The 24,452-nt window shown below is 45.1% G+C and overlaps 1 protein-coding gene across 1 annotated transcript in view; it reads left to right on the forward strand.

The window, feature by feature from the left end:
* Window positions 1-21,598, forward strand: part of LOC147101643 (uncharacterized) — a 147,438-nt gene extending 125,840 nt beyond the window's left edge. Inside the window, 5 exon segments of the mRNA XM_085965137.1 lie at window positions 37-2,849; window positions 4,419-4,757; window positions 6,071-6,217; window positions 7,211-7,336; window positions 12,237-21,598. Coding sequence (XP_085821263.1) covers window positions 37-2,849; window positions 4,419-4,757; window positions 6,071-6,217; window positions 7,211-7,336; window positions 12,237-12,512 — 3,701 coding nt within the window. The 3' untranslated portion in view covers window positions 12,513-21,598.
* The last annotated feature ends 2,854 nt before the right edge of the window (window positions 21,599-24,452 follow it).

Genomic DNA, 24,452 nt, shown 5'->3' on the forward strand with positions numbered 1-24,452 from the left:
AACATGCTCAGATTTTTACTATTACTGTCACTTCAGGTGAAAAAGATAAAGACACGGGAAAGGTATTGAAACCACAAGAGATAACTGGGTCTGTGGATGTGAGTTATCCACCTGGTAAGTCTGAGATGGATGGCAAACCATCCCATGGCCCTGTCTCCCAGCTTCCTCCTTCCTCTGAGCCAGTTGTCGGGATTCAGAGAGCGGAAAACCAATCGGAAACTCTTACACCTTGTGGGTCTCCAGAAACATCCGGAAGTTCAGACATTGTTGTTGAGCCTTCAGACTCATCCAGCGGCTGCACGGAAGAGTTTCCCCGAGATAGCAAGCCCGACGATGCAGCTTGCAATGGAACTAAAAGTAATGGTTCATCTGACGACGCTTTGTCTAAAAAACGTTCTATTGTACTTGAAGCAGAACAAAATGTGATAATATCTCCATCAAAACTAACAGGATCGTTGTTTGGAAGGAGGTCCCAGCTGCACCCAAATAATAACTGGAATGAATTTGGTACCAAGGCAACAGGTAATTCTTCACAAACCTCTGCCCACCACTTATTGAATAACAATACCAACCTGAAAGCAGAACAAAGCATAGAACTTGAGAATATTCAACCGAGTAACATTGTCAAGAATACAGAAGACACTGAAGAAAACAGGTTTGGTTTGCCCAATCGTTCTGAAAATATCTCTGGTTTCAGGCCTTCATCTACCCACCAGCCTCCAGTAGAGCTGGCACCGATACTTAAACCTGCAAGAGAGGTGGATTGTCAGGAAATGACAGCTGCTGAATCACCCCTTGGAAAGGATGATCATTTCTCTGAAACTCCACCTTCCTTGAGAAGCAGCCGTCTCCTGGACGAGAGTGCAGCTTTAGCGCATGGTCAGTGGACTCCCGGCAGCAGCTCCAGGACCGCAGGGGTTATATCGCCAATGATCCCTCTTTCGTACATTGATGACTTTTCTAGCACTGAAGAAATTTCAGACGGCCAAGACCAAGTCTCGTTACACAATGAGGCGGTGCAATCATCCGCGAAAGATATTTTGCGCGCAAAAGAAAAACTGTCATCTTCACTCGAACAAGCAGATTCATTAAGAAGTAAAACGGTTGAAGAAATGGTCTCGTGTAGCGCGGACCAGTCACCTGTAGCTGAAGACATTGCATCTAAAAGTGATGAATTGCCATCTTTGAATGATAAAGAGAAGTCGTGCAGTAGGCATACTTTACCTCCAGTTTTAAAGGCGTCCTTATGCAAAGAGGAAGACTTGGTCATTTCAGTCAAAGGAATTGGCTCATTGGCTCAGGAGGAGCAGCCATCTCTTGTGGAAGAAATCTCATCTATAAGCGAGGAGCTGCTATCTCCAGTTGAGGAAGACAGTATGTTCAATATAAAAGATTTAAGCTCTCCAGTTGATGAATTAATGTTATATGAAAGTGAAGACTTTCCACCTCCAGCTGAAGAAATGATTTTGTGTATAAACAAAGAGCTTCCATCTCCATTTGGAGAAAATACACTTGTTAGACTCAAAGACCTACCACCGCTATCTGTTGCTAACTCTTTGATAAATGATAAACACAGCTTGTTGAACACTGATGATGTCACTCCTCTTCCTCCTCCTCCCCCCATTGAAGAAATGGGTGAAGAAAGGGAAAACGCTGTGACAGAGAAGTGCGAGCATCCACTCGGAACAAGTGGAGAAGAGGAAACCAGCACGCAGTTTGGGGGGGAAGGTCTTCTGTTGTCTGAATCCTCAAGAATTCACATACCTCAAGCAGACCAACAAATGGCAGATCCTTTAAGGGGCTTTAATATTGGAGACCGGGTGTTGGTGAGTCATAGAGAGCCTGGTACCTTAAGATTTAAAGGGCATACATCATTTGGCCGGGGTTACTGGGCTGGTGTAGCACTGGATAAACCAAAAGGAGACCATGATGGAACCTTCTGTGGAGTGAAGTACTTTGAATGCATGAATAAATGTGGCATTTTAGTTACTCCCGGCAAGATCTCACGCCTATGGGCTGATTATGAAGTTGACACAGATGTCACAGACAGTGAAGACTCGTTCTCTGATGGACCATCTAGGCAAAACTACAAAAGTCTGCACGATGAATTGAAAGAAGCTCATTCCTTTGAAGAGAAGGCAAATGAGAAGGGAACTATTTCCCAGCTGAGAGGCAAAAAGCCAGCTTCGTCCCAACTCAGCCAGGGAGAGCCACACCCAGGCAGTATCGATGAGCAAGAACTAGAACAGATCATTCTGGAGTGTGCAAAGGCAGTAGAATCATTTGTAGGTTCTCAAGACTTGCTGGATGCTGAAGTGGAACCAAAATTGCGCTCGGATGCTCATGGAAACTCAGAAGGCTTGGTCCGCGCATGGGCTTTGCCACGTCCTCTGGGTAAGGACAGTGAGCAGTCGGTGGATGAAGTTACGGAACATCTCACAGAACACCTTGTAGAAGAAACTTTGGGCGAACTGACCAGTATCAAAGAACAGCGAAATCAAAGCACCAAAGAGACGAGGGAAAAGGGGCTCGATGGACAGCGAATCACACAAGACTGTTCTACACTGACCCAGCAAAACAGAGGTCCACTTAAAGGGCAGCGAGGCCATGACGAACCCTTTGTAGAAGTTATTGACCTTTTAGGAATAGACTGTATACAACTCAAAGATCAAATTAGGATTGCGAAGGGAGGCTGCAGCCAAGAAGCCATAGAAAACGCGATCAAAAATGTAATAGCAAAGTTCATAGGGGACGCAGCAGAAGAATACACAGAAATCAAGAGAAGACACAATTCAAATTTAGAAGCAAGAAATATTCTCTGTCCTCCGACTGCGGTGGATTGTTTGACTGTGAGTACAGATGCCATTATACATAAATAAGAGAAAGTGTTTCAACATGATTGGCAAAGGAACCAGAGGGGAGATGAGGAGATTTTCTTTTAAGCATATGATCTGGAATGCATTGCCTGAAAGGGTGGTGGAAGCAGGTTCCATAATAACTTTAAATATTCATCCAATTACCTTTTGAAAGAACAAATTTTCAGGGCTCTGGGGAAAGAGCGGGGGAGTGGGACTAATTGGATAGCACCTTAAAAGAGCTGGCACAGGCACGATGGGCCAAACGGTGTTGTATGATTCTACGTTGTGTCATTTTCCTGAGTATACATAACAGCACTTTATCTCCACATGGCCCAGACACCAAGCGAGGTCCTTTCTACCTGTTCCAGTGATTCAGGTAGACATTAAAGATCCCATGGAATGATTTGAAGAAAGCTAGGATGTTTGCCGTGTCCTGGCCAATGCTCCTCCCTGAATCAGACTACCTAGAAACAGATTGGTCGTTGGTTGTTTGTGGGATGTCGATGGTTTAGAATGGTTGCCTCATTTGCCTTTACAACAGCTGTTGCTGCCTTTCAACGATATTGGGGCAATTTTAACCCTACCCGCTCAGCAGAAACCTGGCGGGTGGGCAGTTAAAATCGCCCTGGCTCTTACCTGTCCGAAAGCCGCCATGATTCAAAAAAATCTTCAATTTTAAGCTGCTCTCCTGAGCAGGCAGCAAGGACACACGCCCGGAGCCAACAGGGTCCTTCTGTGCATGCTGCGGCCCGATGACGTCATTGAGACCCGACTGTAATTTTAACTCAGGCCTGAGTGGGGAAATCCACCTGGAGTTAAAATCAGGGACACCCATTGTGTAAAGTACTTTGAGATATTTTGATGCGAAAGGCAATTTAAATGCACCTGGTGACTCAGCCTTTGATTTTCCCCTCCATTTCTGTGGGATGTGCCCAGTATCTCACTGTTGCTCAGCACCTCCTGTAGGTGGAAACCTACAATGCCCAACATAGTTCCGTGGAGCACTGTGACACGCTGATGCACTGTGTCGTCGCAGTGTCTTCAAGGCTGAGTTAGTACATTTCCCCCCTCTCCTGGTGTCAGCCGTGGCTCAGTGGGCGGCACTCTCGCCTCTTGGGTCAGCCGGTTGTGGGTTCAAATCCCACTCCAGAGATTTGAGCATGTTATCAAGGCCGACACACCCAGTGTAGTGCTGCCTTTCTGATGAGACATTAAACTGAGGCCCTGTCTGCCCCTTTTAGGTGCACTTAAAAGATCCCATGGCACTATTCTGAAGAAAAGCTGGGGAATTCACCCTGGTGTCTTGGCCAATATTTATACCTCAACCGACGTTGCTAAAACAGATTATCTGGTCATTATCTCATTGGCTGTTTGTGGGATCTTGCTGTGTGCAAATTGGCTGCTACATTACAACAGTGACTACACTTCAAAAGTACTTCATTGGCTATAAAGCGCTTTGGGACGTCTTGCGGTTGTGAAAGGTGCTATAGAAATGCATTATTAGTATCGTACCCTCATTTAATTCAAATACTGTTTGTTGCATTGTCTTTCTCTTGCAAGCGACTCGATGAGGTGCTTAACGTAGGTATTTTTGGAAGCAGCCAGGATATCAGCAATGAAGAACTCAAAGGACCCCAGCCATTCCAGGGCTGTAACACCCGAGGACAAATGTTTGCGTTGGACCAGTGGTGCTCGGGTCCCTGGAGGCACTCGAAGGAAACCGTTTTTGTCGTACCTCATAACCTGGCGGAGGTTCAGCAGTTGGTTGAAGATGCCTTCAACACCTTGTGGAGCCAGCGTGGTCAACTTCAAGGTGGCGATGAGATCGCCGTGTCTGAGGCTCGAGAGGATACCGATGAAATGGATGATGATGCAGAAGGCAAGGGAGTGTACAAACAGGTAAATGCCATGAGTGTAAGTGGCATTCTCGCCACTCGGGAATGCAAGAGCCTCTCGCAGTGAAGTCAAACCAAGGATGTGTAGGCTTCAGTCAGCAAAGTCAATATAACATAGACGCATTTAAGGGGAACCTAGATAAACACATGAGGGACAAAGGAATAGAAAGATACTCTAATAGGGTGAGATGAAGAGGGGTGGGAGGAGGCTCTTGTGGAGCATAAACACCAGCACAGACCAGTTGGGCCGAATGGCCTGTTTCTGTGCTGGACATTCGATGTAGTTTAGCCACACAGACCAAAAGGTTTCAAGTTTGATCTGCATTTGCTGCTGAGCTTATCGCCGCTGCAGTTTCTGAGGAGGTGAAGCATGTGAAGAAGTATGCCATGACTGCCAAAAGCCTTTTGATAAGATAATAAACTTATTGATTAGGCGTCTGCTGTGGCTCAGTGGGTAGCACTCTCGCCTCTCAGTCAGAAGGTTGTGGGTTCAAATCCCCACTCCAGAGACTTGAGCACAAAATGTAGGTCGATGTTCCCCAGTGCAGTGCTGAGGGAGTGCTGCACTGTCGGAGGTGCTGTCTTTCTTCAGATGAGATGTTAAACAGAGACACCATCTGCTCTCTCAGGTGGCTGTAAAAGGATCCCCGGCACTATTTTGAATAGATATGGGGAGTTTTCCCCAGTGTCCTGGTCGATATTTTTCCCTCAACCAACAAAAACATTGCTGTTTGTGCAACCTTACAGTGCGCAAATTGACTGCTGCGTTTCCTACATTACAACAGTGACTGTAGCTCTTAATTGGCTGCAAAGTGCTTTGGGACGTCCTGAGGTCGTGAAAGGCAAGTCTTTTTTTCTTGCTACATGAACGACTTGTTTATAAAGTAAAGGTGAGTGGGTATCTAAAGCATGGCCATGGATTAGTAACTGGCTGAACGGAAGGAAACAAGGGTTTCCGTTAGAGGTGCTCGGTCACTAAAGCGGGGGGGCGGCGGGGGGGGTGCGGGGGGACGGGGGGGGAAAGTATTAGGTGAGGGGGCCCCAAGGGATCCTTGCCAGGTCCCCTTCTGTTTCTGGCATCTTTAATGACCTAGAATCACAGTTTCAATGAAAAGTAGTTTCATTCATAGATTACACCAAACTCGAGGACCATGCTCTCAACAGCCAAAATACTATTCAGGGAAGTCAAATGTTTTTGACTCTTTCTCCAACTAAGTTTCTTCCAGAATTCCTAAATCCTGCAATAATTAGAAAAATGCAGCATTTTTAAGCTCTTTTGTTGACTGCATCTGATTATTTTTTCTCTTATTTACATAGGCTATTTTTGACTTGACTTCTGATATTTTCCAAAACCTCTTAATGAAAGAGCCAAAGGCCAAACGATGCCCATGGATGAAGCACCAGCCTTGGGCTGCACTCTCGCCTGGCCATGTTCCCAATACAGAGGACAAAAGTGAAGTGAAGGTACGATCCTGAGGGGGATCGACAGGGTAGATGCTCAGAGGTTGTTTGCCGTGGCTGGAGAGTCTAGAACTAGGGGGCAGAGTCTCAGGATAAGGGGTTGGCCATTTAAGATGGCGATGAGGAGGAATTTCTTCACGGAGGGTTGTGAACCTTTGGAATTCTCTGCCCCATAGGGCTGTGGATGCTGAATCGTTGAGTATATTCAAGACTGAGACAGATAGATTTTTGGACTCTAGGGGAATCAAGGGATATGGGGATCAGGCAGGAAAGTGGAGTTGAGGTCGAAGATCAGCCATGATCTTATTGAATGGCGGAGCAGATTCAAGGGGCTGTATGGCCCACTCCTGTTCCTATTTCTTATGTTCTTATGTTACCAACTTTACTTTTTAACTTGAACGTTTTCTCAGTTAGAAGTAGTTCATTGAGTGTAAAATGCGTTGTGATGTCCTGAGGTCGTGACAGGCTATATAAATGCAAGTCTTTCTTTCCTTCTTTCGTTCCTTCTTTCCTTTTGTTCCTTCCTCCTTTCTTTCTTTCTTTCTTTCTTTCTTTTTGTTATCTGTTGTTAACAGTGCTGTTCTGGGATTTCCCACCAGAAGTGATGTATGGGCAGGCATAAAGTAATGATATGATATTGCAGGAAACTCATCCGATATATTTACCGACATTTACACTGTAGCAAGGAATTGCCTGTTTGTCCCCGGTGTCCAGCATTGCTACAGGCCATTTAAATGTTCCGAAAGCCTGTGCATTATATCACTGTATAATCTATTGCTTTAAATATCAGTTAATTGTTGTGGATTTCAGTCAGCAAAGAGAAAGAGTTCATTGGCTGAGTACCGTCCAATGAGCAAGTGCTACAAACCAGCACAGAGAATGGTGATGTTCAGGGTGCCTCTGTGTTTAAAAGAAACTTTAGGGTAGAAATGTTTCCTTAAGGGTGATTTAAATGTTGCTGATTTAAAAGAAAAGAATTTAAATTTTTCTTTTAAGTCGTTCATCCAAGGTAAAGTGGCCAAGGTACTAAATCTGGACAGAAATGACCTGGAAATGAGAAGAAAGCTGCAGAAACTGATGAAGTATGACAAAAGCAAAAGGGACCGGGTTGACATCATCCTGGTAAGTAAGTGATCAAAGTCAGTTATCTTCATCGAGTCACGCTTTGGGTGAATGGAACGGAACACGGTGAAAGTGACAGGCCTGTCCATTGAGCTTCACTAGGTCACCATTGTGCCACTTTAATGTAGGATTCTTAAATGGGAAGTGTATTCTGATGAGAGAGAGAGCGAACATACACGGAAATCAGTCCTCGTTTGACATGAATATATACTGGCTGTGGTACCGATCCCTGTTTCATTGACAAGCAGCCAGCAGTGTCTCTGAGGACAGATACTGGGACAGGGTGGATAACACCTCACGTTTTTCCTAAGATATGCTACCCATTTTTATCAATCTCTGGTGCATGAAAGACTGATTAAATTCTGTTGGGATTCAAACCCAGTACCTTCTCCCACAAGTCCAACACTGAAGTGACTAACCTAACTGCCTCTTCCATAAGCAAATGAATTTTTGTGTAATTCTTAATGTTGTAAAAGGAGCTGCCTGTGCATTTACCAATGTCTCCTGATTTCTTTTACGGTGCTTTATGCTGGTTACAGAGAATCTGGGAGCCAAGATTGTGTGCAGATGCCCCCTCTTGATGTAGCATAATCGAGATCTGGGAAACTGCTGGTTGTGAGGAGAATTGCCCGTTGTGATATCATTGGAGCAGTATTTCCGAATGAATAATTCATCGGTCTCTCTCCCTCTGCCATGACCCATCTCTAGCTAAGGGGCAGGCTGGCATTCTGCCTGCAGGCCTGTGCCAATGTTATTCTCAAATCGTGGACTATTGGATGGAGGAAAGTGGGTGACTCTCCCTGTTGCATGTGGTTTTTCCTCCTTTTCCGTGTGGGAAAGAGCATAAGCCTTTGCTTGGTATTACTGAGTCTTCCCGAGTATTCCATGGTACCTCCAAGGCACCGGAACTCAGAAGTAATGCACAACCAAGCCACCTATAAAACACCGAGCAAACACTCCATCTAAGAAACTGCAAGATTCGTCCATACCTTAGTCGTCATGCTCAGAAGTCCATTTCTGCTGGCATTTGAACAAGGGGCCCTCTGAGTCTGGCTTCACTTCAGGCTCGCCATGGTGCCATGCATGCTTTTGAATAAAGTGTTGGGACAGTCCAGTGTGGCAGAGCACATTGTGGTTTTTATTATTCATTTACGGGCCGTGGGCGTCGCCGGGAGTTGCCCATCCCTAATTGCCCTTGAGAAGGGGGTGGTGAGCCGCCGCCTTGAATAATGGGCTTGCTAGGCCGTTTCAGAGGGCAGTCAAGAGTCAACCACATTTCTGTGTGTCTGGAGTCACATACCGGCCAGACCGGATAAGGACGGCAGATTTCCTTCCCTGAAGGACATTAGTGAACCAGATGGGTTTTTATGACAATCCGATAGCTTCATGGTCACCATTACTGATACTAGCTTTTTAATTCCAGATGTATTTAATGAATTGTATTTAAATTCCCCAGCTGACCTGGTGGGATTGGAACTCATGTCTCCGGATCGTTAATCCACTATGCTACCGTACCCCTTGAGCTCCCTTGAGTGTGATTGTCCTGTGGGGAGTTCCTAATTTCAGGTGGAAGAAGACACTTAAAGAAAGGGAAACATTTCAGGGGGGATCTGCTTAGTCACCATTGGGCCCCTGCCAGAAGGAGAGGCTGGCAACTGGTTATCTGCTCAGCCTAAGCCAGGGGGAGTGGGGTGTGGTGCAGGACTGGAATCCAAAGAGAGACAGAAGAATATAATTTAAAAAGAAAATCAAACCAGGGCAACAGGAGACTGAATTGGCCAAGGGGTTAGCACATTTGGGGCTCGTGTTGACTTTGGCCAATAGTGTAAAACATGCAGTATCAGCTTGGCTACCCTTTAAACATAAGAACATAAGAAACAGAAGCAGGAGTCGGCCAATCGGCCCCTCGAGCCTGCTCCGCCATTCAATAAGATCATAGCTGATCCAATCTTGGCCTCAACACGACTTTCCCGCTCTCTCCCCGTACCCCTTGACTCCCTTGTAGTTCAGGTGTCTGTCAGTCTCTGCCTTGATTATACTCGATGACTCCGCCTCCACAGCGCTCCGGGGTAGAGAATTCCAAAGATTCACCACCCTCTGAGAGAAGAACATCTCTCCACTTTTTTTTTCCACTGAAGTCACTTGTAGGGAAATCCGGAGAGGCGTTCAGTGGGTGGCTGAGCCAGTGTCGCCCGTTTTACATTATCATCCAAAGGCAAAATTACCCACCCTCCCCACCCTACCCATCCCCCCCCATCCTTTAGCTCTGGAACCTGCCATTGAATTTAGCCCAGGCTATTGGGGTGCAAGTCTCTTCCATCTGTTGACGGTCAAATGATCTTGGGGCAGTCTCAATCCAGTTTCGATTAAGCTAGGGTTTATTTTGACACTAAATCACTGCTTCATCTTTGCCACTGTTGGATTATTTATTGGATTCTTTCCATCTGGCCACAACACACACAGGGTTAAATATTCTGTTTGTAGGCAGCAGAGAATGCACATCCCTGACTGACTGATAGATACACCTCAGAACACGGCCTTGATGGGTGTAAATTGATGGCCGCTATTGTCCTTGGATGGGGGTCCTATTCGACAGATGATTCCGTTTTTGGAACTGATTGATGGGCCCGGCTCTTCCATTCAATTCAAATGCCCTGCGTGATTGGACATTCTGGGAATCTTTTTAAATGAATAAATTTGATTAACGGCTGTCCTTGTGCTGAAGGCTTGAGGCAGGCTGGTGAGAGGGGCAAGGCCGTGACCTCCTTCTGTTCCCAAGAAGCTACAGGTTGTAAGTTTATATTGGATCTCCTGCGACCAGCTCACTAATCAGACAGGGGCCTGAGCTAGGCTGAGTCAGAGGACTCCATAAAAAGCCACATAAAAAGCAAATGATGTTGTCTTGTGAGCTAGTCTTACATTCAGGGTCAGTGCAGGAGATGCGTGTTTGTTATTTCTGACTTTTTTTGAGGAGATTAGTGGAAGTTTATTATTACTAAGCTGAAGGAAAAGGGGTTGAAGGGATATGGGAACAGGGTGGGTGAATGTGATTAGAACTGTTTGCTCGCGTGGAGGGTAAACACTGTCACAGACTAGTTGGGCCAAATGTCCTGTTTCCATGTTTTAACTTCTATGTATATTACTGTTGGTACTGAGTACTACACTTTTGCTTGATTTATGTACCACAAATGTATCCAGTGGTTCATAGCCCGAGCCATGATTTGATAGAATTGTTCTTCTGCCTACCAAGGAAATCACCCAGTGACTCGTGACTCTGGAACAAGGAACAAAGGGGGCATGATCTTAAAATTAGAGCTCGACCGTTCAGGGCTGATGTCAGGAGGCACTACTTCACACAAAGGAGTGGTGGAAATCTGGAAAACTCTCCCCCCAAAAAAGCTGTTGAGGCTGGGGGGTCAATGGAAAATTTCAAAACTGAGATTATTAGATTTTTGTTAGGTAAGGGTGACATGAATCAGTCATTCATGAAAGAAAGACTTATGAAATAATACTGAGCGGCCTACGGGCGGCACTGTCCAGGGAGAGTATAAATACTCGGGCACGGGCCCAGCTTGCGCAGGACATTCTTAACAGGAACTAGTGAAGGACACAACTAGACTTCCATGTTGTAAAACAGTTGATTAAAGCTTTGTTTAACACTTAGACCAAGTGCCTAGTAGTTTTCTTACGTCAAAGGGTATGAAGCGTTACGGAACCAAGGCGGGTAGATGGAGTTAAGGTACAGATCAGCCATGATCTAACTGAATGGCGGAACAGGCTCGAGGGGCTGAATGGCCTCCTCCTGTTCCTATGTTGGTGACACATCCACTAAATTGGAGGGGACGTTACAATGATAAGGGCTCACTGTTCAACTTCCGGGTTTCACTACATTTCCCTGGATATTGGGCAGGCAAAGCCACTCCCTACTTCACAAGGTCCACTCGTAGGACACCGAACGCCAAGAATATATCTTGCATAACGATGACCAACTCGGACTCCGAGTCCACAAGGATGGCTAATGTGGGAAATGGCAGTCTCACTTCGAGCAAGTTGGTGGTGCCTGATGTAAGAAAACTACTAGGCACTTGGTCTAAGCATTAAACAAAGCTTTAATCAACTGTTTTACAACATGATCTAGTTGTGTCCTTCACTGGTTCCTGTTAAGAATGTCCTGCGCAAGCTGGGCCCGTGCCCGAGTATTTATACTCTCCCTGGACAGCGCCCCCCGCAGGCCGCTCAGTATTATTTCATAAGTCTTTCTTTCATGAATGACTGATTCATGTCAGAGCCCTTTTGAGGTTTGGAGAGCAGAGGGAGCTTTACTCTGTGGCTGCTGTGATCCCACCTTGATGTGCTTGATGTAGACAGTGGTTGTTTGAAATGAGGAAGTGTTCCAATCCCCCAGTGCTAACACCACTCATCTCGATGAGCACAAAATATACAATGGCTCCTTTGTTGGTTCTGGTGGTAAATATATGCCAGTATAGAACTCGGCCACGCCGAACGGGAAGCTCTCGGGTTCTATCCCTAGTCTGTGCTGAGTTAGGTGAGCTCACCCAGGGTGGCAGTAGGGCTGCTACAATCCGCCTCGGTACACCTGGGCAAGGAAGGGTAAAATTCGCCAGGGTTCCCACTCCCGATCGCGACCCCCACCTCACGTGGGCGGGCACCAGGAGAAAATCGGATTGGACCCCCACTGTGATGACTTCTGCAGTTGACTAGCCTGCTGACACTCCCGAGGCCCGGGTGACACGTGAAAAATAGTCACGTAGGTGAATTACCAGAGGCCTCCTGGCATCTGTCGTGCAGTGGCCCTGCATCAGTCTTCGGGAGGGTCAGGTAGGGTAACGAAAAGAAAATCTAAGTGGTATTCTCAGTCTAACATCGCTCTCCCGTTTAGATTCAAGAACTGCAAGTGGAAGAGAGTCAATGGGTTGAATACGCTGATGATGAGCTAGCTGTGAAGATGAAGCTAACTGAGGACATCTTTAACATCCTGGTTCATGACACTGTGGATGTCCTCAACACCATCTGTGACAAGAGGTTGGCAGGACGAGCTCTCACTGCCTCCAGCACCCGGTAGCCGAAGGCAACGTATCATTCACAAAGTTTAACTGCAGACGCTGTCGGACCAAGACCCGTTAAAAAGCATCTCCAGACTCTTCACAACTACTGAGTCAGAAAGTTGTGGGTTTGAGTCCCCACTCCAAGACTTTACAAAATCTAGGCTGACACTCCAGTGCTGCGCTGAGGGAGAGCTGCACTGTCGGATGAGGCGTTAAACCGAGGCCCCGTCTGCTCTCTCAGGTGGACGTAAAAGATCCCACGGCACTATTTCGAAGAAGAGCAGGGGAGTTCTCCCCGGTGTCCTGGCCAATATTTATCCCTCAACCAACATCACTGAGATTATCTGGTCTTTATCACGTTGCTGTTTGTGGGAGCTTGCTGTGCGCAAATTGATGCCACGTTTCCTACATTACAACAGTGACTACACTCCAAAAAGTACTTAATTGGCTGTAAAGAGCTTTGGGACGTCCTGAGGTCGTGACAGGCGCTATAGAAACACAAGTCTTTATTTTCTTTTACTTCTTTACTTACCTTGTCTTCCCTTCAAATCTTTTCGACCTTAGCCCTTCATCTAGATTTCTCACTAATAATATTCTCACCTATAGCGCAGAGATTAAAGGGATCCTGGCAGAAGGTGGTCGTTTGGTGCTGACTTTCTACCAGTATGAAGGTTTGATCCTCGCGTTGCTCAGTATTACGCAGTTAACTTAATTTGTAAGTGTGATGGAGGCCTCTTGCAATCCTAATAGAGCAGAATAAGATTTAAAGTAAACATAAAATAACCAGGTACCAAAAGCTGGTCAGGGCCATTTTTTCTCGCCCTACGAAGCGATGAATTATTGAGTTTTCTGATGAATTTTCATCATTAGCAGAACGATCCTCAGAACTCGAACCATATCAATTATAACAAAAAGAATACAAAGCTCCTGAATGTTAAAAATCTGAAATAAAAATTAGAAATGAGCAGCAGGCCGATCAGCATCTGAGACAAAAGACACGTTAACATTTGGCAGTGACCCTTCATCAGAAGTGACCACAAAATGACCAAGCTAGAATGTTTTGATGTTATGTTGGCAGATTTGAACTGCTGTTTTAAATGATAAATTATCTTGTATTTTCTAATCTCCCATCTCCCTCTGCCACACATAGGGCGCGATCTTGCCAGCCCTGGGGAGGTGGGACTGCCGGGAAAATGGCAGGATTTGGGGGCGGGTGCCCAACCCGCCTCCGTACCATCTTTTCAGGAGGCGGGTAGCCGACCCGCGCCGGGTCCCATCTCCTTGGAGGCGGGAAGGGGATTACAGCCACTTATCTGCCTGTTAACAGGTAGTTAACAGGCAGATAAGAGGATTATCCCCATTTTACCCACACAAGTGCTGGCTTCCCGAAGGCTGCGAACCCCGCCAGGGTCACCGAGGCGAGCAGTGGGTCTGCAGGGGTCTGCGGGGTGCAAAAGTGCACTGTGAAGATAAGTGATGGGTGCAAGTGTGGAGAGGTGAGTGTGTGAGGTAAGTGGAAAGTGTTAGTAAAAGTTTACTTACCTTCGTTTCTTCCTGCAGGCTTCAACAGTTGGGGATGTGGAGAGTCTCACACCTCCGCGACTGAGATGACAGATGGCCGCTGCATTCTCCAATGCAGCAACCATCTAATTTCTGCTAAAGAAAGAGGTTTGATGAGTCTTGAATTCAAGAACTCATCAAACTACAGAGAATGTCAGTGTTTGACAGCTTCACAGAGCTGTCAAACTATGACAATTCATCTGTCAAAAATTTTTGACAGATGAAACATCATACGCTGACATTCTCTGTAACCGGCTTTCCCTTAATTGGCCTGCTAAGCCCACTGGGCGGGCTCAACAAGATCATTCAAGAGAAAATAGCGTGGGTTGGCCAGAAGTTGATGGAGGCGGGACTAAAACCCGATAAGTGGGAGCCCTGCCTCCAAAAGCTCCCCATTGGCAAAATCCAGCCCATAACCTCTGCCAGCCTATGGCGCTCCAATGAGTTGTGGGATTTTAGCGGTGATTGCCCACAGGTAGGAATTCCCGTCTTGCACAGCAAGCAAAGGTTAGAGTGTTTCCACGCAGGGAGGGAGGGAATATTAGAAACAGAGTCACCTCAAGCTACTTCCAAGCCGCCTTCTCGTGCTGGCGAGAGCCATAGTGGTCGAGCTGTTCGAATACATTGACCACATGTCTTTGAACAGCACAAGGGAGAGAAACTCCACCACCTGGAAGGACAAGGGCAGCGGACGCATGGGAACACCATCACCTCCGAGTCACACACCATCCTGACTTGGACATATATCGCCACCGTTCCTTAACGATCGCTGGGTCAAAATCCTGGAACTCGCTACCGTACAGCATTGTGGGAGTACCTTCACCACACGGACTGCGGAAGAAGATCTACCACCACTTTCTCATGGGCAACCGAGGATGGGCAATAAATGCCGGCCTTGTCAGCGACACACATCCCGAGAATTAATTTTTTTTAAACTCATTAGGCAGGAGAAAGAAATTTCTACAGACAAATTCTTTATAAAAAATTGCTGGCCATTAAACTTTTAGCAATCGAAAGGTCCCAACAGTTACTCAGTACCTCAGTGAAGAGTCAGAACTGGCAGGAGGGGAGAAAGATTTTTTTTTAAGGGCCTGGAACGCGCTATCACAGGGAGTAGTTGAGGCGAATAGTATAGATGCATTTAAGGGGAAGGTAGATAAACACATGAAGAATACGTTGATAGGGTTGGATGAAGTAGAGTGGGAGGAGGCTGGTGTGGAGCATAAACACCGACATAGACCAGTTGGGCTGAATGGCCTGTTTCTGTGCTGTACATTCGATGTAATTCTATGAGTTGGTGGTGAAGGGTTAATGGAGAACAAGAGGAGACGAGTGCACTTTACAGGGAGACATACAGAAACAAGAAAGGGAGGAGGATAGAGATGTAGAAGAGACAGGAGCTGTGCGAAGGATTAACTCTCGGGCTGTTTATATTAATATTTTAATTGAGCAAACAACAGGTCCATCTGCACTGAGACTGAGCCCAGTCGCGCTTGGCTGACACACTCAGGGTAATTGTGGCTCACTGTGGCATTTTCAGTCAGCAGGATAACAATAGGACATGAATATTGGATATATTCTGTGGAAACGATTAGCGAGTGGTTTATTGTTTATGAATCCTGTGCTAATGTATATAATTATAGATACCGCAATGTGAGTGCTGGGCGCTAATTTAATCGAGTGGCTCACTTGATGCGTTCAGCTAGGCCGGTGTTTAGTGGGTGTCACCTGCACACCAAGGGAAAAGAGAAAGACTTGCATTTCTATAGTGCCTTTCACAACCACCAGACGTCCCAAAGCGCTTTACAGCCAATGAAGTACTTTTGAAGTTTGGTCACTGTTGTAAAGTGGTAAATGCAGCAGCCAATTTGCACACAGCAAGCTCCCACAAACAGCAATGTGTTAATGACCGGATAATCTGTTTTAGTGATGTTGATTGAGGGATAAATATTGGCCAGGACACCGGGGATAACTCCCCTGCTCTTCTTCGAAATACTGCCATGGGATCTTTTACATCCACTTGAGAGAGCAGACGGGGCCTCGGTTTAACGTCTCATCCAAAAGATGGCACCTCCGACAGTGCAGCGCTCCCTCAGCACTGCACTGGGAGTGTCAGCCTGGATTTTGTGCTCAAGTCTCTGGAGTGGGACTTGAACCCACAATCTTCTGACTCCAAAGGCGAGGGTGCTACCCACTGAGCCACAGCTGGCACAGCAATCGCCCCTGTAGCCTGCTGACACTCAAAGGCGAGGGTGCTCGCAAGGAAGGAAGTACGGCAAGAGAAGGGTTTGGGTCTGTCATCCGGCTTCTAGTCTGACGCATTTTATTTTACCTCAGGATCTGTTTTCAACTTTTTGTGTAGAAAGTTGTTGGAGTAGCCCAGGATATGTTGAGTGGCTCGTTTGCACAACTTCAACTCATTTTTCAACACCATGCGATCTCGGGAGTGGGACTTGAACCCACGACCTTCTGACTCCGAGGCAAGAAGGTTATCTATTAGGGCAGAAAGAGCAATCGATGAAACTGACATGAACACGTCATGCACTCATTCTACATTCCTGTGTGCGTTATTTTTACACGGGTTAACCCACTTAACGAATATTAAGAGCATAGAAGATATAAGTGGCTGCCATTTCAAAACTGAGATGAGGAGAAACTTCTTCACTCAGAGGGTAGTAAATCTATGGAATTTGCTACCTCAGAGAGCTGTGGAAGCTGCGACATTAAATAAATTTAAAATGGAGATAGACAGTTTCCTAGCTGATAAGGGAATTAAGGGTTATGGGGAGCGGGCAGGGATGTGGACGTGAGTCTAGGTTCGGATCAGCCATGATCCTATTGAATGGCGGAGCAGGCCCAAGGGGCCGTATGGCCTACTCCTGCTCCTACTTCTTATGTTCTTATTGACCCTGAATTTCCGATCGGAAGCTTCCTGTGGGCGGATGCCTCCGATTGGAAAAAAAATCTACGCACTTACCTGGTGGCTCCGCAGGTCCCGAGGCTTCCGATCCTAGGCCGCTCCCCTACGAAATACTCAGAGGCCCAGGTATCCCTGGGGCGCAGGCGGTTTGCAAGCACCCCTGGGATCACGTGGGCCGTGGGGAACCAATCAAAGAAGGGAATCCCCCTTCACGCTTTTGACAGGTCCGCATGCGCAGAACTGTCAAAAGTATGAATGGGGATCACTTAAAGTTTAACATTAAATACATTTTTTTAAATCACATTTAAAATGAGTTAAAATGACATTAAATTAAATATTTTAAACACATTAAACATTTTGAAAAAAATAATTAAAGTTTTTTACGGGGCTAAAAATAAACTTACCTTTTTTAAAAGTATTTTCAAATGATAAATGAGTGGAAAAAATGTTATTTCTTAAATCTTTTATGCTGGTAAAAGCAGGCCTTACCAGGCGTAAGATTTTTAAAGGTTTTCAGCGGGCGGAGGTTATGCAGAAAGCGGAACTCTTCCCCCCGCGGAGGCCCTTCACCCGGGCAGGCGGAGGATCTGTCAAGAGGATTCGTGACAGATCGAAAAGTGCCGGGTTTTAGCGCATGCCTGAAACCGGCACTTGTGAGGACCCTACGGGCGCGTACACACCTCGCACGCACCCGCGGGGGTCGGAAAATCCGGCCCAATAGTTTGCAATTCTCAAAGTTTACTTGTAAAGAAATTTGGTGCCTCGTAAATATTGTGTATAAATGGCTCATCATTTCAGCATTTATTTGTAACTGGTAGCACATGACAAAACTAACAATGAAAAAGAATCTGACGTTTTTTCTGAGAGCGCAGAGCAGCTGTTTTCTGTCCAACTCGACATCTGCCCTGAAGCCTGTCTTACTCGGGTTTAACTGCATTCAACAGGCCAGACATTGCGGATTGACACATTCCTCAGTCGCACAGTTTGAAGTGATTTTACAGCTTGAAAGAATGTTTTCAAGCTTTTAAAGTTGAGTCATTTTCAAAGAATATACAAAGTTCAAAAGTTCAGATTTCCGTTTCATTTTTCTCACTGGCGCATCTGATTCACTCGTTGAACGTTGACAGAACCTTGGAGATGTTCTGTATATATAATACATACATATAAGTCTTGTATGGAAGATTCAAATCAGGCATCTGCCTGTACAATATTGATGCAGTTGCCAGACCTAAGTGAATAATTCTCCAACTACGTTCTGTGTCAGTGTCAGTTAAAGGCACCTAACATATTTTCTGTTAATATTATCCGATGTTCACAGAAATCAATTTTTTCCCCTCCCTTCCTCTCCTGAGGGTGTGGTCTCTTACTGGGGGAAGGTTCCACTGGTGCCGGGAACACTTTTTAAAATATTAATTCCTGGGATGTGGGCGTCGCTGGCATTTATTGCCCATCCCTAATTGCCCTTGAGAAGGTGGTGGTGAGCCGCCACCTTGAACCGCTGCAGCCCGTGTGGTGAAGGTACTTCCACAGTGCTGTTAGGGAGGAAATTCCAGGATTTTGACTCGGCGACGATGAAGGAACGGTGATATATTTCCAAGTCTTGGAGGTGGCGGTGTTCCCATGCTGCCCTTGTCCTTCTAGGTGGAAGAGGTCACGGGTTTGGGAGGTGCTGCCGAAGAAGCCTTGGCGAGTTGCTGCAGTGCATCTTGTAGATGGTACACACTGCAGCCATGGTACACCGGTAGTGCAGGGAGTGAATGTTTAAGGTGGTGGCTGGGGTGCCAATCAAGCAGGCTGCTTTGTCCTGGATGGTGTCGAGCTTCTTGAGTGTTGTTGCAGCTGCACTCATCCAGGCAAGTGGCGAGTATTCCATCACAATCCTTACTTGTGCCTTGTAGATGGTGGAAAGGCTTAGGAGAGTCAGGAAGTGAGACACTCACCGCAGAATACCTCGCCTCTGACCTCTTGTTGCCACCGTATTTATGTGGCTGGTCCAGTTAAGTTTCTGGTCAGTGGTGACCCCAAGGATATTGATGGTGGGGGATTGGGCGATGGTAATGCCGTTGAATGTCAAGGGGCAGTGGTTAGACTCTCGCTGGTTGGAGATAGTCATTGCCTGGCACTTGTGTGGCGTTAAGAGTCAACCACAATGCTGTGGGACTGGAGTCACATATAGGCCAGACCGGGTAAGGACGGCAGATTTCCCTCCCTAAAGGAAATTAATGAACCAGATGGGTTTTTACGACAATCCGGTAGTTTCATGGCCACAATTACTGACACTAGCTTTTTTTAAATTATTGATTTATTTAATTAATTAACTGAATTTAAATTCCCCTAGCTGCCATGGTGGGATACTCCAGTTCCTTGTTGAAGTGGCCACTGTGTGAGCCTAGAGCAGGCTGTTCGACCACGGGGTGTGGTGGGGGGTGGGAGCAATCCCGTGTCCCCGACCTCCACACAGGTGCAGAAGTCACAGAGTAGCCATCAGGAGCGGGGACCCGGGCTGCGTTTTGTTTTTTCTCTCCCCATCTTCCAAACCTAGGGGTGCTGATGCTATTCCCGTCATGCCCACTGCTGCCCTGACTCCGATCAGCTGGTTAAAGCACGTGCCTTGGGTATGACTCAGTATCCCAGCATCCACTAAGCCAATGGGGAAGCCCCTTTTCCACTGATTTTTCAGAGTAAAACAATTTTGAAAACACATATTGGATTTACCAGCAACGTAAAATTACTATGCAACTTGTAAACCTTTGTAAAACTGAAAAGAAAAGATAATTAGAACTATAACGTATGTGTAATTATAACTTTAACTGTCTATAATTATAACTATAAAAGATAATTATAACTGATTACCAACTGAAAATACTGTTTTACAACAACTCTTAACCGTTATAATTATACAGATGTAGAATAGTGACTACATGGACAAGGGCATTAGCTGATGTCATGAGAATGGAGGCGTTTATTCTGCTTTTGGCCATTGATGCCTTTCGTACAGATTACCCTTTTCAATCGCAGCGCTGCCCTGTGCTAACAGCCTCGGCCCTTTGTCTAGGTTTCTCAATTAAAAAAAGAAAACTGGCTTTCAGCGCACTTAATATCTTTGATACATGATAGCGTTGACTATCAAGAGGGTTAATGGTCGTGACATCATTGCAGCAGCTGATTATCGAGTTAAGCAAAAGCTAAAATTGTGAATCAGAAATGTAGACAATCAGAATTGCAGACAGAGGTGATTTTTAACACCGTGCCAGAGTGAAGCACCTCAGCTGCTTCTCCATATTGTGCTGTGTTGTCATTTCAAATCTCAGTATGGTCACCGAGGTGTCTAAGTATTTGCCCGAGAGATTTTGTCTGTAATCATAATCATTTTTTTTCCAAGCATGATGTTTTTATTTGCCTATGTAGCAAAAGTAATTCTATTGGTGCTGTAATACCACCAGGTATTGGTTGGAGACCAGGACTTGTCAGACTACCGGTATCGGTTTGAAACCAAGATGAGAAGCCAGTAGTCCTAAGTTACACGACTATTGGCTCTGCATTGCTCGCTGGTCAGGCAAGCAGAGTTCCACATGTTCTTGTCTATTCTTTCTATGGTCAGCCGTGTTCAAACGCCACTTACATTCTAAATGCTAATGAATAGCCAAGTGTCTGAGCAGCTCGTTCGGTAATCTTGAAAAGTTCCCAGGCCATCCATTAGTAGCTCAATTCACATCAGTTGCAGTTGTACTGTAGGCAATGTGAAACTGAAGCAGTGTGAGACTTCCTGGAAGTGGCATTACACAGCTTGCCAAAATACAATACACCTTCAGTTCAGTGACTTTATTCCCTAGTTGTGCTGGGCCGTAATTGTTTTATAATGAACTGTCCTAAAAATCCGATTGCCATCTTGCTCTTTTCCCAGAGGAGCATTTTATAAGTTTTTCACCATTTTGTTCTCTAAATAACCTATCAGGTTGCTCAATCTTGACTATGATAAGGGCATGGCCTCCTCTAATACCACCCTAGCGATCAGCCATTAGAGAATACTAGGATGAGAGCCAAGATATTCTATTACTCACTCTTTCACACTGAGCTCAACCTTTGTTTGGGGAAAGCCGAGATACAAAGGTTAGTCAAGACTGGGGTCAATCTTGGGTTTCCCAGGCTTTGCTCTTGCCACTTCAGCTTCCTTATAGCATTTTTGCTGCAAAAACCCACAAGAATACCAAAGACAGCTTTCAGTTATTTTGCTCTAGTGCAAACTGAATGTTAATTGGAAAAAAAAAATCAAGATTAAATGTATACATTTTTAACTGCGTGTTTCTGTCATTATGAGTGTTGGTCACTTGGTTCATTAAGCATCTCCCTGTTCTGTGATTCTACAGGAGTGATTTGCAGTGATTTTCACAAATGTAAGAAAACATTTTTGAGTTTTATTTTATTTTTGGTACTTTTTTTTAATAAGTTTATCCTTTTTCTAACAAATTTGTACTGGAATATCTCATGCATTATAATGACAGTTCATTTATTCTGAAATGTTTTCAATGAGTTACTTAATTGCTCAACTCAAAGTGACATAATTGTTGTAAATATTGACACCCAAGAAAGCTATTTTATTTAATATATTTCCTTTGTAAAGTTTTTATTACGATTTTTTAAACCATTATTGTATTTTCGTATGAAATAAAGTTTGCAGTGTTTTGCTAAATAGTTAAAAATAATTTTGTGCTTATTTGTTCTGTACGGGATGAAAAATTGTTGCTTTCGTTAAAAAAAAATCCTTTGAAAAGTGTAGGGCGAGACCATGAACAAAGGGATGTTGCCTCTCCCTCAAACTCTATTTGATCTCATTGAATGAATTTGGACGTGGGGAACAAAGGGAAACAGTTATTGCATTTTTAAAAAATTCTCTGCACTGCCAACTTATTTGGCCGAATCCTTAAACAAGACCTGTATACCTACTGGTATCTCTCTGTCATTTTCTGTTGATATATTTCATGCACCAGAACCACTGGTCAAACAGCCTCGATTAAATTGCAGCCTTCCGGACTCAGTATCGAGTTCAATAATTTCAGATCATAACCTCGGCCTCTATTACTTTTTTCCTTTTAATTTTTTCCACCCCTTTGTTTTGGGTCCTCCTTTCCCCCCTCCCCCCCTCCTTTTGTTTCTCTCTCTCACCTGGCAGCTGTCCTTATCCTGCCAGTACACTTCACACCTAATCTCAGCTGCCTTTTGTCTCCACGGGCCCATTACCATCTCATCTGGCTTCTAATACCTTTTATTGTCTCCTTTTCTTCTTTTGTTCGATCGCAGCTTTGCCTTCGATCTTTTTATTTTCTTTCTAGTTTTGAAGAAGGGTTTCAACCCGAAACGTCAACTCAAATTTCTCTCCACGGATGTTGCCTGACCTGCTGAGTTCTTCCAGTAATTTCTGTTGTTATTTTAAATGGTTTGGTGTTTGGTGAAATTGTGAATTTTCACTCCAGTTACATGGTGCTGTTGAAATACATACAGTCTGACAAGCAGATTAAAAGCAGAGAAGGGTGGCAAGGAGACTGAGACAGCAGTAAGTGGGCAGGCAGAGTCACCAATGAGATGTAAATTGTGTCCCCCTTTCTATTTGATTCAGATTGAATATCAGTCCAGGAATTAAAATGATAGGAGTAAGAGGCAGAAATTATAAAATTAATTACAAACTTCATTGTTGTGTGAAGTGCAAACTTTCAGTGAGCAGGAGCTGTTGGTTCTCACACAGCCATTTGTACTCTGTAGTGGTGGTGACACAATGACCCTCCTGGAACGTGCACATGTGAGCATTTGGCTCAAAATTTTCAAATCAGTAATTGAACCAATTGCACTCTATGGCAGTGAGGTGTGGGGACCGCTAACACAACAAGAATTTGCAAAATGGGACAAACACCCAATTGAGATCCTACATACAGAATTCTGTAAAAGTATCCTCCGGACTCAAAGGAAAACAGTAAACAATGCATGCAGGGCAGAACTAGGCCAATATCCATTAATAATCACTATCCAAAAAAGAGCCACCAAATTTTGGAAACACCTAGAAATGAGCAACCCCCAATGCTATCACTACGACACCCTGAAATGCCAAGAGATGACCATAAAGAAGAATACCCTCAGTCAACTAGTCCTGGGACTCAGTGAAGTAACTACTAACACTACTAACAATAACCAGCCCCAGGACAGTGACAGCGTAACACAAAGAATTCGACCCAACACAATCGTCGCTAAGCAAAAGGAAAAATATCTGACATATTGGGCAGAAACAACAAAAACCCAAAGCAAACTCAATTGCTACTTGGCCCTAAACAGACAATACAACATAGCTGATTACCTGACCATGGTAAAGGACAGCAAACTGAGAAAAATCTTGACAATGTACAGACTTAGTGAACATAGCCTGGCGATCGAAAAAGGTAGACACAGGCAGACCCGGCTACCAAGAGAGGACAGGATATGCTCTCACTGCAGTCAGGGAATGGTGGAGACAGAGATGCACTTCCTCACAGCTTGTAGAAAATATCAGGGCATAAGGGAGAATTTCTACCCAAAATTTACAAAAATATGCCCGGAATTCAGAAATTTGAATGACGACCAAAAACTCCCATGCCTACTAGGGGAAGAGAGAAATTGCGTAACACTAGCGGCACACTATGTTACAGCTTGCCATAAACAGAGGGACAACCACTTAAGATAAGAGTATATATAAATTATATGAAAGTATATTTATACACTCAGGGATATATCTGTTTATACACTGTATGGATAGATCTGTATTTTTGTGAACAAACATGAATGTTTTCCGATGCTTTGGCAACATAAGATGTAACTTGTCATGCCAATAAAGCGATTTGAATTGAATTGAATTGAATTGTGTGAACAAGATGAGGCTCAGTTGCAAAGCCCACTAAGTCAATAAGCCTGTTCGCTGTACAGGAAGACTGGCCAGTCAGAGCTATGCCCCAGCAGGAGTGGGGGAAAATAAAAATTAACCTGCTTCTATCACCCCTTCAGGGTGATTCTAGATCATCATAACTCGCTGCATAAAAAAGATCTCCTCGTCTCCCCCTGTCTGTAACTCTGGCCCATGTTCCTTTAAATTAGACCGTGTCCCTTTAAATTAGACCATGTCACTTTAAACGTGGCCATGATCCTTTAAACGTGGCCGTGTCCCATTAAATTAGACCATGTCCCTTTAAATGTGTCCGTCTCCCTTTAAATGAGACCATGTCCCATTAAATGTGGCCGTGTCCCTTTAAATGTGGTCGTGTCCCTGTAAATGTGGCCGTGTCCTATTAAATGTGGCCGTGTCCCTTTAAATTAGACCATGTCCCTTTAAATGTGGCCAAGTCCCTTTAAAGTATAGTGTCCCTTTAAAGTAGACTGTGTCCCTTTAAATATGGCCGTGTCCCTTTAAACATGGTCGTGTCCCTTTAAATGTGGCCGTGTCCCGCTCCCCCTCCTTTACATTGTCGCAGGGAGACGTGGCCGACGAATGAATGAGCGTGTGAGTAGCGCGCGGTGGCGGTTGCCCTGGTGACAGCGGCCCGCCCCCCGGGCT

This window comes from Somniosus microcephalus, chromosome 23 (assembly GCF_052327205.1).
Source record: "Somniosus microcephalus isolate GS21.2 chromosome 23, FLI_Smic_1.0, whole genome shotgun sequence".
Classification (NCBI taxonomy): domain Eukaryota; kingdom Metazoa; phylum Chordata; class Chondrichthyes; order Squaliformes; family Somniosidae; genus Somniosus; species Somniosus microcephalus.